The 13,947-nt window shown below is 47.1% G+C and overlaps 1 protein-coding gene across 2 annotated transcripts in view; it reads right to left on the minus strand.

Moving 5' to 3' along the window:
• Positions 1-8,944: 8,944 nt before the first annotated feature.
• GABRB3 (gamma-aminobutyric acid type A receptor subunit beta3) overlaps positions 8,945-13,947 on the minus strand; it is a 238,005-nt gene continuing 233,002 nt past the window's right edge. For both annotated transcript variants that reach the window (XM_037132731.2, XM_037132732.2), the window contains one exon: positions 8,945-13,105. In XM_037132731.2, coding sequence (XP_036988626.1) covers positions 12,767-13,105 — 339 coding nt within the window. In that variant the 3' untranslated portion in view covers positions 8,945-12,766. The remainder of the gene's footprint in view (positions 13,106-13,947) is intronic.

The following is a 13,947-nucleotide window of genomic DNA, read 5'->3' on the forward strand; positions in this document are numbered from 1 at the left end:
GAATTCACGTCAGCTAATTCTGAAATTCAGGCAACAGGAAAATAAAGGAATTGCAGCAATAAAAGGAAGGCATTTCCGTTGTGGCAGATAAAGTCACATAGTGATACCCGTTCTAAACAACGTTTTAAATTTTTAGTCAGTTGCTGTAATTGATGTAATTACTCCCCTTTCCATTCTCATAAATGCACATCACCTTTGTCTCCTAATTAGAACTCGGGGTTTTGGGGTTTTTATCTGAATCAGAGCTTCCCAAATGGCTTGTTCTTTGTATTGCAAATACATGCTCCTGGCCTCTCACTTCGGGTCTTTTATTTCCAGGTGCGAGTCCTGCAACCTCACTGCCAAACAGAATCCAATACACTTTCCTATGGACACAGCGCTGGTCCCACGAGTTTCAGTGGAAGAAAAGCAGCTCAGCTCCGTGGCCAGGTGCAAAAAAATTACAATAGGATCTAGGCATCACATGGTGATGACAAAGCGGGGACATTTTTAGAAAGGGAAGCTGGAGGAGATTCTGCCTCCAACTGCTCCTTGTCAGCCAGCATTAGCGGATAACATTGTTTGATCTTTGTTTCCTGGTTTAGAGGATTGTTTTTTAAAATCCTCACCAGAGGATATGTTTTATTGATTTAGAGAGGGAGAAAGGGAGGGAGGGAGAGGGGGGAGAGAGAGGAAGAAGCATCAATGTGAGAAAGAAACATCAACTGGTTGCCTCTTAAAGGTACTCTGACCGGGGATCGAACCTGCAACCTAGGCATGTGCCCTGACCAGGGATCGAACCTGCAACCTTTTGGTGTACAGAACCTTTGGTGCTCCAACCCACTGAGCCACCCACCCGAGGCTGGTTTAAAGGACTTCATTTTTGTCGCTGAAGATCCCAATGTTAATATCTGTGCTGAGGAAGCACGTTTAGTAATTAATTCATGATCTGGTTGTCAAGGGCAGTAAGAACCAGCGGGCCTCAGTCAGTCGGGGGAAACGGGATGCAGACCCATTTACGGGAGCTGGCCTCGGTGGTGTGCACGATCAACCCCCTGCATTTACACACCTGGAGATGTGAGTGAGACAGGGATCAGAAACAATCAGTGGGAAACACACACGTCAATTTACCACGTCCTCTGATGCACTGATGTTACAGAACAGAGGTCCAAGAGGGGGCAATATTTGCCCCATCCAGGGACGCCAAAAACTGTTACAGAACAGATACCCTGGGGCCCCGGACTCCAGAGGATGGTATAGTAATACTGTCCGGACCCCCTACTGGGCTCAATGTCCACCGCCAATTGGAAAGACATCTCTCAATGCCAGGTTTGTGAAAAGGAAAGGAAATGTTTATTTAATGCTATACAGACCTAACGTCTTCATTAAAATATCAAAGTCCTTTAGGATATCCACCTACACACACAGTGCTCCCTTCTCCCTTGCCCTAATTCGAGGTACTGTAAATCAGGAAAAGAAACAAATGTCTATTTTTGCAGGCCGCTGGCACCGTCAGCTGTGTCACCGTGCAGGCAGGATCTCCAGTTAATCCAAAGTCATGTGGCACCTTCTCATGACTCACCGGCAGGAGTTCTTTGTACCCATTTTCCCAGTCAAAGTCTCTCCTGCTTCCCAGGGCACACAGCCAAAGGGGGCACCCCAAAGCCTCGTGGGCCTCTTCTACCAAAGCTGCAGGGGTCCCCACTCCGCTAAAAGCGCGTGGCTTTCTTCTTCACCTGGCTGCAGGGATCTCCATTCTGGCGGAAAGTGAGTGGTTCTCCCTCTCACATGGTAAGAGGGGGGTCCTAACTCTGCCCAAAACTGCGTGGCTCTCTCTCCAGTGGCTGCCGTGTCTGGGTTTAAATCCCTGTGCCAATCTTCCTCTGTACCCCTATTTCCAATTCCTCCCACAATCAGTTACACCTGCCAGTATTTCTGTATTATTACAAGTTTACTGGGCTGCCATCGTGAGTCTGGGCAGGTGTGGCCCCATGTCCTGGAGCCAATCTTCTCCAAGCTCCCACACAGGCGCTATAACTCGGGGGACCTGCCCCCAGTTACATCTTGGGGGAAGTGGCTTCATCCCCCTAGCTCCAAGCCTGGCCACAGCCATTTAACATATCCAAGTGACCGCCAAAGGCTATAGATATGTTAAATGACCATGCCATGGATTAGCTACAAGGCTGTGGCTGTACAAAACAGCCCTGCATGTTCCTGCTCCAGGTGTCCCTTCCCCCAACTCACACCTGTGGGGGGAAGTGGTGAGGACACCTTATATGTCTCCAATAATTCCTATACACCTTGAGTTCTGGACACCATTCCAAGCCCCTTTCTGCCCCCCCACCCCGGCTGCACCCTGTATCACTGATGCCGTGCAACATGCCACCCTGGCTGCCTCCACCGCCAGGGGGCTTTGTCCACCCTGTTGTTCAAATCTGCGTTAAACGAGCACCTTGCCCTGGGTGGGTGCAGGAAAGATAGCACCCAATAGCACCCACCCAGGGCATCCTTAAATCCTAAGGACACTCCACAAAGCTGCTCTAGCTCCCCAAATTGCTTACTCTATTTTTAAAAGATTTTATCTATTTATCTTTACAGGGGAAGGGAAGGAGAGAGGGAGAGAAACACCAACATAAGGCTGCCTCTTGTGCGTCCCCTGCTGGGAACTGGCCTGCAACCCAGGCATGTGCCCTGACTGGGAATCGAACCGCTATCCTTTGGTTCGCAGGCCCACGCTCAGTCCACTGAGCTACAACAGCCAGGGTCAGTTTACTCTTTAAATACCTTTACTCTTCAATCATTTTGTTGAAATAAACAAAGTTTAAATAAAAATGTTGTTTGTGAAAATATGAGGCCAACACATAAGGTACCTAGTATGATGGTCAATGGCTAGTAAGAAAACCATTTATTTTTCGTGATATAGTGATAGATCCTATGCACCTCAATAAAATTGTTGGCTCCATTAAAAATAAATCCCTTGTTGTTCAAAAAGTAAAGATTGCCTTGGCTGGTGTGGCTCAAAGGATTGAGCACCGGCCTGTGAAACAAAGGGTCGCTGATGCGTTTCCCAGTCAGGGCACATGCCTGGGTTGCTGGCCAGGTCTCCAGTAGGGGGCGTGTGAGAGGCAACCACACATGGATGTTTCTTTCCCTCTCTCTCTCTCCCTCTCTTCCCCTCTTTCTAAAAATAAATAAATAATTTTTAAAGTAAAGTTTGTATTAAAGAAACAGCCACATTTTAAGGTTTTTCTCTGGTTGGTGATGGGATTGGTAGAGATTTGAAAATAACTAACTAAAATAAATTATTGGTGTATATTTTTAATGAAATAATGTGTGTAAACATTTAGCCCCCCTATTATCCATTTCCATGAAGTAGCAAATGTCTACACGGCCCCCCGGGGGTAAGAATAATTTAAACATAATAACAATTTAAACGGGGGTTGATGGGTTCCAGCAGGGGATGCAGTGAACTGGTCATTAGCGGCATGAAATACCTGAAATAATAATGATATGAATACAATGAAATGATTCTGATCTATTTAACAGCAAGGTAAAAAAGTGGGCCCTCGAAGCACGTTGCGTTTAAGAAGGAAACCACGTGGGCGGGTTTCCGGACACTGTGTTCTGCTGGAGGAGGGTTGCATCACCACCCTGACCACTTTACATGAACTGATTTCCCTCCATCTCTCCCATTGTGCGGGATTCCACACGGCGCTCAAACTTGGGCCCTGGCCTCGAGGCCGAGTTCACGTACCAGCTCCTCTGCCCCAGCTCCGATTCCGTGGCCTGATTTGGACGGCTCGTGTTCCCAACTGAGTCCGCGATGTACTCCTGTCTGTATCATCGTTTCACGTCTGTCTCCCTCAGATTTCCAGATTCCTAAGATCAGTGAATGTGTTCTTTTAATTTTAAGTATTTTTGTTGTTGTTGTTAGAGAGGTAGGGAGGGAGAGAAATATTGATGTTTCAGAGAGAAGCATCGCTCGGTTGCCTCTTAAACGCTCCTCAACGGGGCACAGATCCTGCAATCCAGGCATGTGCCCTGACCAGGAATCAAGCCCAAGATCTTTTCGTTTTCGGGATGATGCTCCAACTCACTGGGCCACACCAGCCAGGGTTTTTTTGGAAAAAAATTTAAAAAAAAAACTGTTTCAATTACTCATACAACTCAACACCAAAAAGCAAACAAATAAACAAACAAAACCCAAACCAACGATCCAGCGAATAAATGGGCAGAGGACCTGAACAGACAGTCCTCATAAAGGGACATACTGATGGCCCATAGACCTATGAAAAGATGCTCAATGTCACTACTCATCAGAGAAATATAAATTAAAGCCACACTGAGATATCACCTCCCACCTGGCAGAATGGCTGTCATCAATAAATGTATTTTCTCTTTTACATGTACCCAGAACCCAGCAGGGGCTGGTCCCTGCTCATCCCTGGTGGCCAGCTGGACCAAGAAAACCCAGCCTCAAGCCGGACAAGACTGTCCTGGTGCAGTCCTCCTCAGTGGCACCGCGGGGGCAGGAGCAGTGTTGCCGGCCCTTCACACCTCCGCTGGACGGGCGGAAACCCAGACCTTGCTCACGCCAACGAGTAACTTTAATCAAAGAGAGTTGCAGCCAACCTTCCAAAGGGGGGGCTCTCTGGAGGTGATCTGCAACCCCCATATCATCCATGAGGATGGATGGCGGAGGCAGGAAGCATCCTTCATCCGAATGTGCTCCTTAGTCCCACGGCCCCAATTAGCACCTTGCACAGAAGAGGGTGGCTGGCAAGTTCCTGGAAAAGCCTCCCACGGGCCAGGGAGCTGGGGAGGAAGGAAATCTGGCTTCCCTGTTGCAACCCACTCTGCCCAGCTCCACGGTCTCCCGGAGTCCCTTAGGGGACCTGGGACTAGAGCTACGTCCAGTGGGGATTACAGTCTAGGACCAAGGCCAGCTGGAAGCCCCCTCATTTACCGCATCTCCCATCACCGGGGAGCCAGTTGAGGGAAAAGTAAATGTTTGTGGCCTGTGTCATTGGGCTTTCCGATTCTTTTACTGCAGTGTGATAATCTACTGATGATATTGGTGTAGTTCCATAGGGGGGGAAGCGAGGAATGAGAAAGCCAGTGCCCAGTTCAGTGATCTGTCATTATGAGATAAAATTGTCACCACGGTGTCCCAGAGGCAGCTGAACCCCAGAGGGGCCACTTCTCCAAGGTTACGGAGCTAGAAAGTGATTTTGAGGCCAGGTGCCTTCAGGTTCATCAAAGGTTCTGACATAATTCTGTACCATCTTCACAGAGCTAAAGAAAAGCTAGAGAAATTTTGTTGTTTTTCCTTTTATAGCCACACATGATTTAACTTCATTTTGGATGCTCTTGCAAATAAGTCCTATGAATGAGTTGCTCCTACTTCCAAGAACTGAATGATTATAAGCCATCGTTTGTAATGTTTATTTTTATGATTATTTTTATGATGCCATTTAAAAATTTATGTGTGAGGCTACAAATGTATTGTTTTACTTAGTTTAGCATGTAACTAAAAAGGATACATGTTAAATATCGACACCTCTCTGGTTATTCAGTGATTCCTTGGATGTTATTTTACCTTGGTTGACAAAAAGTATGGCAATATCAACTCCACAGTGTGAATTATGATTTAAGTTAAAACAAACACTTCTGGCTGCTAGATTTTCCCCACACACTATGGACTGTGTCAATATTCAAAATCAGGGAAAAAATAAGAACTTCAGATTCAATCCCTTTCCTAACTGCACCAATACTTGCTTTGCTTTGATCTTTAAGGTTTTGTAATAAAATTAAGAGATTTGATTCCCAAATGTCGTCACTGATGAGCCACTTTCTCTAGTATGTAGTTCTATTTCAGGGCAACAGAGAAGGAATATGAAAAGATCTTTCTCGAACTTCTAACTGATCTAAATGAGCTTTTAAAAAGCATTCTTTTTTTAAATTGCAATTTGCATTCAGGAGTATTTTGTACCAGGTTCTGAAGGAGCCTGCGGCTCCTGAGTTGTGGGAAAACCGAACTTCACCTCCCTACCAACTCTGGGCTGTCTTGAAATTGGCTGCTTTCTCGAAACCTACACTTGGTTCTCTGTGGCTTATGAAACTGTGATTTTGATCATTGACCATAATAAACATGTGCCACACAGTGTCTCTTAGATAGAATTTTGCCACTTTTGTATTCGCTTTATTTAATCCACACCTGAGGCTATTTCCATTGATCTTAGAGAGGGAGTGAGAGAGAGAGAGACATCAGTGTGAGAGAGAAACATCGATGGATCAGGGATGGAACGGTCGACCTCGGTTTCTGCCCGGACCAGGGATCGAACCCACAATCTTTTGGTGTGCGGGACGATGCTCCAATCAACTGAGCCACCCGGCCACGTCTGTATTTTCAGCAAAATATTCTCTTTTTCTCACTCTTCCCATGTCATGCCTCAGTAACAAAGTTATTTCAGATTTTTGTAGAACATTCCACTTTTTACAGTCACTCTGATCAAAGATTATTTTGTTAACATGCCAGAGACTATGTGTGTCCCCTTACAACTGTACTGCCTTTCATAACAATAAACTCTGCATTTATTGCTGGAATAAAGATGACACTTTTGTCCTCACTTGTGTGACTAGATTGCAGCCCACAGTGGCCTCTATAATTCTGAGATGCATCCTTCCTGTCATTTAAAAGTCAGATATTGGCCCTGGCAGGGTGGCTCACTTAGTCCAGATGCAACTTGATTGCGGGTTCACTCCCTGGTCGGGGGACGTGCAGGAAGCAACCAATGCATGCATCCATAAGCAGAGTAACAAAATGATCTCTCCTCCCCTCTCCCTCCGTTCCTCACTCTCTAAAAGAAAATAAATAGAAATTTAAGAAGGAAATAAAAAAGAATTATTCATGAAGAACTAGCTTCCTATGGAGGATATTAGCATCCCAGAAAAGAAAGGCCTTTGTCGGTCTGGCATCGGGGGTCCCGGCATTTAGGTCAGCTCTCGGTTTGCTCTCCCTGAATGGAGACATTCCTGCTATCATCCCAGAAACATCCCAGGCCTCTGATGTGGTCTGGACGGTTACAGGGAACGCCCGGGTGTGAAAGGACCACAGGAGGTACAGAGAAACCCTGGAGAAGCTCCCTCACAGAGGGCCGCCGGTCTCAGAAGAAAAAGCCACCCGCGTACAGAAAAGACTACAGTAACTCAAACACCAAAATTCGCGTTGGAAGTAAATACCTAGGGATCTAGACTATTCCAAGGGAGTTCAGAGAATAGAGCGACCCACATCCAAAATCAACATACGAACATCAGTTGCATTTTCCACACACTAGCAGGGAACCATCAGCAATGGGAATTTTAAAAGGTCATTTACAATGTCTTTCAGAAATATGAAATAATAGGGATACACTCAATACAAGATGGGCAAATTCTCTACATTTGTCTTTTTTACAGATTTAATTAATTTATTTTTAGAGAGAGGGGAAGGGAGAGAGAAAGAGAAGGAAATATCGATATGTGTTTGTCTCTTGCGTGCCCCCTACTGGGGACCTGGCCTGCAACCCAGGCACATGCCCTGACTGGGAATCGAACTGGCACCCCTTTGGTTCACAGTCCAGTGCTTAATCCACTGAGCCACACCAGCCAGGGCAACAGGATGCTTTTAAGACAAGCTTTAAAAAACCCCGAAGTTTGAAAACCTTTTCTTCTGCAGTTGTTGGGAATTTAAACTTGTCATTTGAGTTTATACTGTGACAGCCTGGTGAGGTAGGTGAGATTCCCCACAGTGATGGGCCTGGCTCAGCAAAGGTCAGTGGACCGAGGATGGGCAAAAAAAGTACAAAAACACATAATGAAAAGAATGAATGCAGGACCTGTACATGGCCAAAGAATTTGTATGGTTTTGCTTAGAGTGGGTACATTTGAAGGTAAACCATCGAAAACTAATTGGCTGAAATCATTTCTAGGCTGACAAATACACAGGGGAACACTTGGTTTAAAGTGTTTACAGGTGAGGCAGCAGCTTCCCTGGGTGCTTACAAATAAAGGTCTGCCTGGTGGGAGGTATCTGACGATCTGAATGTATTCATTTATCCATCTACCCATCTACTCACCCATCAGCCAGCCATCTGTCCATCCATCCATCCATCCATCCATCCACCCATCTTTAATCCATTCATCCACCCACCCACCCATCATTTATCCATCCATCTAAACATCCATCCACACATCCATTATCCATCTGTCTATTCATCATCCATCCATCCATAGGTACCTCTTATTCCATTCTCACTGGAGAAGAAGCAGGGAAAATGGCTGTTTAGTAATAAAGGACTAGACAGCCAAGACCAATACCTCTGTGCCACAGGTTGTTAGCAGGTTGGTTCCCTGGCCTTTAATATAAACACATTTCTCTCTTAAAACCCTTATTAAAAAGACAGGGACAAGCTGCATTCCTGTGCATCTAGTTATCCTCTGGAGTTCAGAATAAACAACTTTTTTTAATGAGTCATGGTTCAATCGGCTTTACCCACGGTTGGTTTTGCACCATGCCAACAATAGATAGCCAAGGAAGAAACAAACAGACCAGTCTTCACATTTAAGTCAGTTAGTCCTTTTTTAATAAATTTGAATTCATTCATCAACAAGTTTCATATTGTATCTATCACTCAATTTTGCTGTTTTTTTTTCATGTCAAATAATACCAAAAAAATTACATCAATGTGCTTAAGCAAAATTGGGTTTTATCTTTACAATGAGATGAGATCAACATGGGCATCGACCACGACAGCTATCTGCAATGCTGTGCTCCTTCTGGAATGATCCTGTACTTACCTTGAACACACCCACTGACTTGTGAAGCAGAGGTATGGGACCCGGATGACAGGACGTGGGAAGGGGGCTGGCCCCAGGGAGGGGCCCGGGGTGGGAGCCAGTCTCGGGGGGGGGGGGGTCACTGGTTACCCAGGTGTGAGGAGCTGAGTGTTTGAGGAAAACGTGGCGCCTTTCAACGCGGTAGAGAAGAGGTAATCGATCCAAGGCACACTAGCTAGTGACCTGGGGAAATTTAGCCCGCCTGGGCAGCTCTCGGCCCCACGGTTCAACGCCACTCTGACCCATGGGCCAGGGTCAGTGCCACAAGGAACAAACTACGTCACCAATTGTCTCATTTGGCTCATGTAACATGGACTGGTTTTCAGGTGGAGGATTAAAGTAGAGTTACGGGGGGGGTTATTCTTTCGAGCCAGGAGATTCAAAGGTGGGTCCATTCTCTTTCTTCAAAACTGCCATGGTAGGACAGACCCCAACGGCACGGTGGCCCAGATGCTGACAATGAACACCTACAGTCGTGACGTGCCTGTCCCCTGGCCCAAACCCTGTGAGGGGCTCCTTGGTGAACTCATTGACTCCAGAGCTGGACAGGGGAGGGAGCGCCTGCGACATGAATGACTGAACGTGCCGAGAGTCCTGGGCGCTGGCGTTAACAACACACGGTACCGAGGGTGTATGGAACTCGTCACGCCCGACAGGAGTAGGCTCGTGACCGCTTTCCTAGTTCACCTCAGATTCAGAGGGACGCGAATGTCTCATGGGATGGGCAGTGACCCCTCTCTACAGTCCCAGGGCTGGCAAACACTGTGTGACACAGGGTGACACTGTTTACAGGTGACTCCTCAGTCTTTGTCTGTGGGGATTTATGGCGTCGGGCTCTCGAATGATGTCGCGTGTTGAACAAATCCTCCTAACAAGATTCTCCTGTACATCTGCAGCCCCTGGGAAGCATTTGGAAAGACAGGACTAGCTTAGAAAATTAACTTTTTATTATGTCGCGTTGTTGAGAAAGAAAGAGCATTCTACGCAGAATTCCGTTTTCCTCTCCTTACGCAAAAGCTCTGGGCGTGGGTAACATTCCCCTTACCCAGCCCTCTGCCCCAACAGTCACGTCCTAGGTCAGGTTTAGAAGTATCGCTCCGGCTCGCCCACTGGCTCCAGGGACGACCGTGTGGCAACGAGAGGTTTGGGGGACCACAGAGAACCAAACGTAACTCTCTCCTGCCGAAGCAGCCAGAGCTCTGCCTCTCAGGATTGCTCCCACACTTTCAGAAATGGAGAAGCTGTAAAATAATTTCGTTAGAAGAAAAGTCGTTTTCTTCCTCAATGGAGTGAAGCAAACACATACCCAAGGATCTTAAAAAGTTGTTTGGTTTTTGTACAGAATATATGTATGTATTTGTGTGTGTGTGTGTGTGTGTAGTTACAAACACTATTTATAGTATAGCTATTATGTTAACTTCATTGCAGTGTCTACAAAGTGGTGGTTTCCAGTCCTGGTGGCAAAAGCATATAAAAAGCTGAAAAGCTATTGTAACTATACCATGCAAATTTATATCCAGAAAACCTTGGGGGAGGAGACTCTGCAGCTGTGGGGATCCCCTCGGGGTGCCTGCCTGGGCTATTTGGGTACCTCGACTCTCTGCGTCAGACATGGTTTGAATCCCTCTTCCGCCAGAAAGGATTCACGTCACAGTTCTGGATAGTATAAAGTGTACACTGACTTCGACCACTGGCTGCGTTGTGCCCACGTTCCTTTGCATTTCGGGGTTCCCCCCTCTGCACACGGAGCTCACTCTTTGAATTACTGGAGACAGAAAAAAGGTACCTGAAGTATTGAAAGGGGTAAGGTCACAAATGTCTTGGTTCCTTTAACATGTTGATGATAAGGCCACTTACAAGGTTTTTCCCCATCTGTTTAACTTTTAAGGTCCCCCCGATGTTACCCATGGGGGGAAAAACTGTCCGAGGAAAGCCAAAGACCAAGAAATCACTGGCTGGTCTCTAGATCAAAACAAAACCGGAGAGCAGGATTTGGGGGTGCGGGGAGGTGCTGAAGAAAGGTTGGGATGGAGGAAGGGAAAGGATTTTATGAAAATCGGTCCTGGCTTCTAGCATGAGACTTTGCAGACTACGTTTCACCTGACGGTGGACTTGGAGCTCTTACGGACTTCCATAAATTATAGGTTGTTACGGCCTCCAAAGGCAAACCTAGCATTGGTCCCCTCACCTGGAGAGCCCAGGCCCCGCCCACCCTCTGGAAGGTGGTCCCTCCGTCTCCATGGAGACCGGGAGTCCCAGCTCTTAGAGAACCGGGTGGGTGAGGCTCTGGTCTTTGGACAAAACCCAGTGGGAGGCAGAACCGCCAGCGGGGCACTAATTTAGCAGCTCTTTTCGGAATCGTTTGCTTTTGTGTTTTCCTCTCCAAACGCTGAACTTCCCTGTGACATCTGTCTGCACAACGGTAGTCGTTTCAGTGTATGGATGCCTGTGGTAGAAATATTGTTTACAAAAAATAGATCATCTCTTTTTTTTTTGTTTCTTTAGAAAGAGCTCATCTAAATAGTAAGTTAAGTTTACGTCTATGAAACCGGTGCACCGTGTCATGTGTCAACGAGCTTTAAAAAGTCCAAATACAGATGAGGCTGCGGATCAGAAGGAAAGTGTGTGTGGCCGGGCTGCTGTCCTTTGCCTCAAGAGAACGGTCATGGGTCAGCGCGTGGTGTGTGTGAGGACCGGTTCCACTCCCGCAGCGTCCTGGCTGGGCCGGGAGGGGTGGGATGTGCTTACGACACAGGTCGGATGTGGCAATGAAGGCGTGAGGATGTTTCTTGGTTTCCGACATGGAACAGAAGTGTTTTCGCTTCTGTCGGAATATTCTAGATGACAGAAAGGAGTCACAGTCACAGAAAAATCGGACATCGCATGCTGCCGTGGGAGCGAGCATAAAAACCGAAATCTGGTAAATATACATACATATGCATATTATGCAAATATATTTCAGAGTAACATACAATGTTATTTATAAAGAGGGGGTGGTAACGGAAGGACGAGGGGGAACGTCATCCTGGATGGTTTTACCTCAGAGGACAGATAACCTGAGACGTCTATAGTTCCCATGAAATGTCAGGCCTGGAAATCCGCACAGGAGGCGTGGAGCACGATTCCACGGAGTCCCCAGGGGACAGGCGAGCCGATCCACTCAGAGTGGACACAGAGACACTGTACAGCAGAGTACTTACAAGGAGAAGCCGTCCGTTTGCCAGCGGATTTCCCCGGGGGGGTGTCCAGACGTCCGCGCGGGTGGGCGCCACCTTTGAGACAGCAGGTGGGCCCATCGCCTCGCCCACACGACCAGCACAGACACACGTCCAAGGAGAGCAACCCCGTCGCCGAGAAAGCCGAGAAGCCTTCGCTTCGTGAACTGAAAGGGAGGGTGTGACGTGGGGGACCGGTTTAGAAGGATCAACAGCGCCCTATGGGTTTCTGAAGACGAAGGAGTGTCTTTCTGAGTTTTACACTAGAACGGCTCACTTAGGACAACAAGGGACAGTTTGGGATGACATCATGTTTCGCGCCCTCATTCTCAAGGCATAATAGTTACACAACGCTCGTCCCTTCCAATGAAAAAGGAAAAAAAAAGAACCATGATTTTCTTTAATACGCATCCTGTCTTCAATTTGTCCAAGGCTGCAAAATGTATGTATGTGTATTTGTTTTACCTGCACACGGGCGCTTGCTTACACCTGTGTGTGAAAAACATAGACACATACATCCTCATATACACGTGTATTTTATATATATGCTGAGAAAGTTCACATATATATACAATTGCGTATGTATATATGTGCGTGTGTGTGTGCGTGTGTGTGTACAGGTATAAAAACTGGACAGGCAAAGTAATATTCCACTCGGTGTTAAATGAAGTCTTTGAAAAACCAAGTCCGGTCCCTCAGTTAACATAGTACAGCCAGTAAACCAGGTTGAAAAGGGAGAAAGTGAACGGGAACACGATCCTGGACCACCGGTCTATGGCGTTCACGTCGGTCAGGTCGGGGATCTTGATTTTGAGCTGCGAAGACCTCCTGCGCAGGTGCGTCTTCTTGTGCGGGAGCCCCCTGTCCCCGAAGTGCCGGTGCCCCTCCCGGGGCACACTCTGTTTCCTGTACTGGATTCCTGAGTGGTCGAAGGATATTGCTGAATTCCGGGTCTCGCCCACGCCGCCCGCCACCTCGTTCATTTCATTGTGGACCTCCAGGGACGTCAGCAGAATGTTCCCGTGCGCGTCCACCTGCCGGGAGGGAAGGACACAGGGGTTGTGCAGTCGTGCCAGGGAGTCTGGGCCTGGCGCACCCGTCCAACCCCGCGCTCGGCTGCGGTTTAGAGAGTTTATTTCCCTGATATAAACATTCTCCTGCAGCAGATTAGACCAAATAAGGGCGGGGGAGGCTTTTTCAAGTAGAAATCTCTCATGATGCATACATGTCCTCGCTGAAGAGAAAATTAAGGGACAGATGCCTTTCAAGAAATTAACTTGGGGGTTACAACCATTTTTCACAACTGTAGGATGAGGAGAAATGACTCTCCCAGTTTTTGTTTCTTGTTCTTGGAAGTCAGCTTGTCCCCTTGTCTGACGGTATAAAAATACCCCGATTTCAGTGCAGAAACTGGTTAGGCCTCTGTGGTGGGCTCTGAACTTGGGTGGGCAGGTTCAGACTCCCTCCTGGTCCTGGCTATATTTAGGAGAGACTGAAGTCCCCTATTGGAGCCAAACTTGAAAACCAAAACATTTATTTCTGTGCTAAATATAGCTGCAGACTTTTCACGACCATGCCAGTGGTCCGTTTATTTGTTGGTTACTGAACTTTCAACAGAGCAGCCCCGATGCTCCGAGTCCCTAGTGGGATGTGTGTGCAAGTTCCCTTCCGAACAGTTTTTAAACAAAAAAAAATTACTTATTTTAGAGAGGGGGAGGGGAGGGAGAAAGAGAGAGAAACACTGATGTGAGAGAAATATCGATCGGTTGCTTCTCCTTTGCACCCCAACTGGGGGCTGAACCCCTTAACCCAGGCATGTGTCTTCACCAGGAATTGAACTGGTGACCTTTTGCTTTGCTGGATGACACCCAACCGG

The sequence above is a fragment of the Artibeus jamaicensis genome, unplaced genomic scaffold, assembly GCF_021234435.1.
Source record: "Artibeus jamaicensis isolate MK-2021 breed Jamaican fruit bat unplaced genomic scaffold, CSHL_Jam_final scaffold_612, whole genome shotgun sequence".
Taxonomy (NCBI): Eukaryota; Metazoa; Chordata; class Mammalia; order Chiroptera; family Phyllostomidae; genus Artibeus; species Artibeus jamaicensis.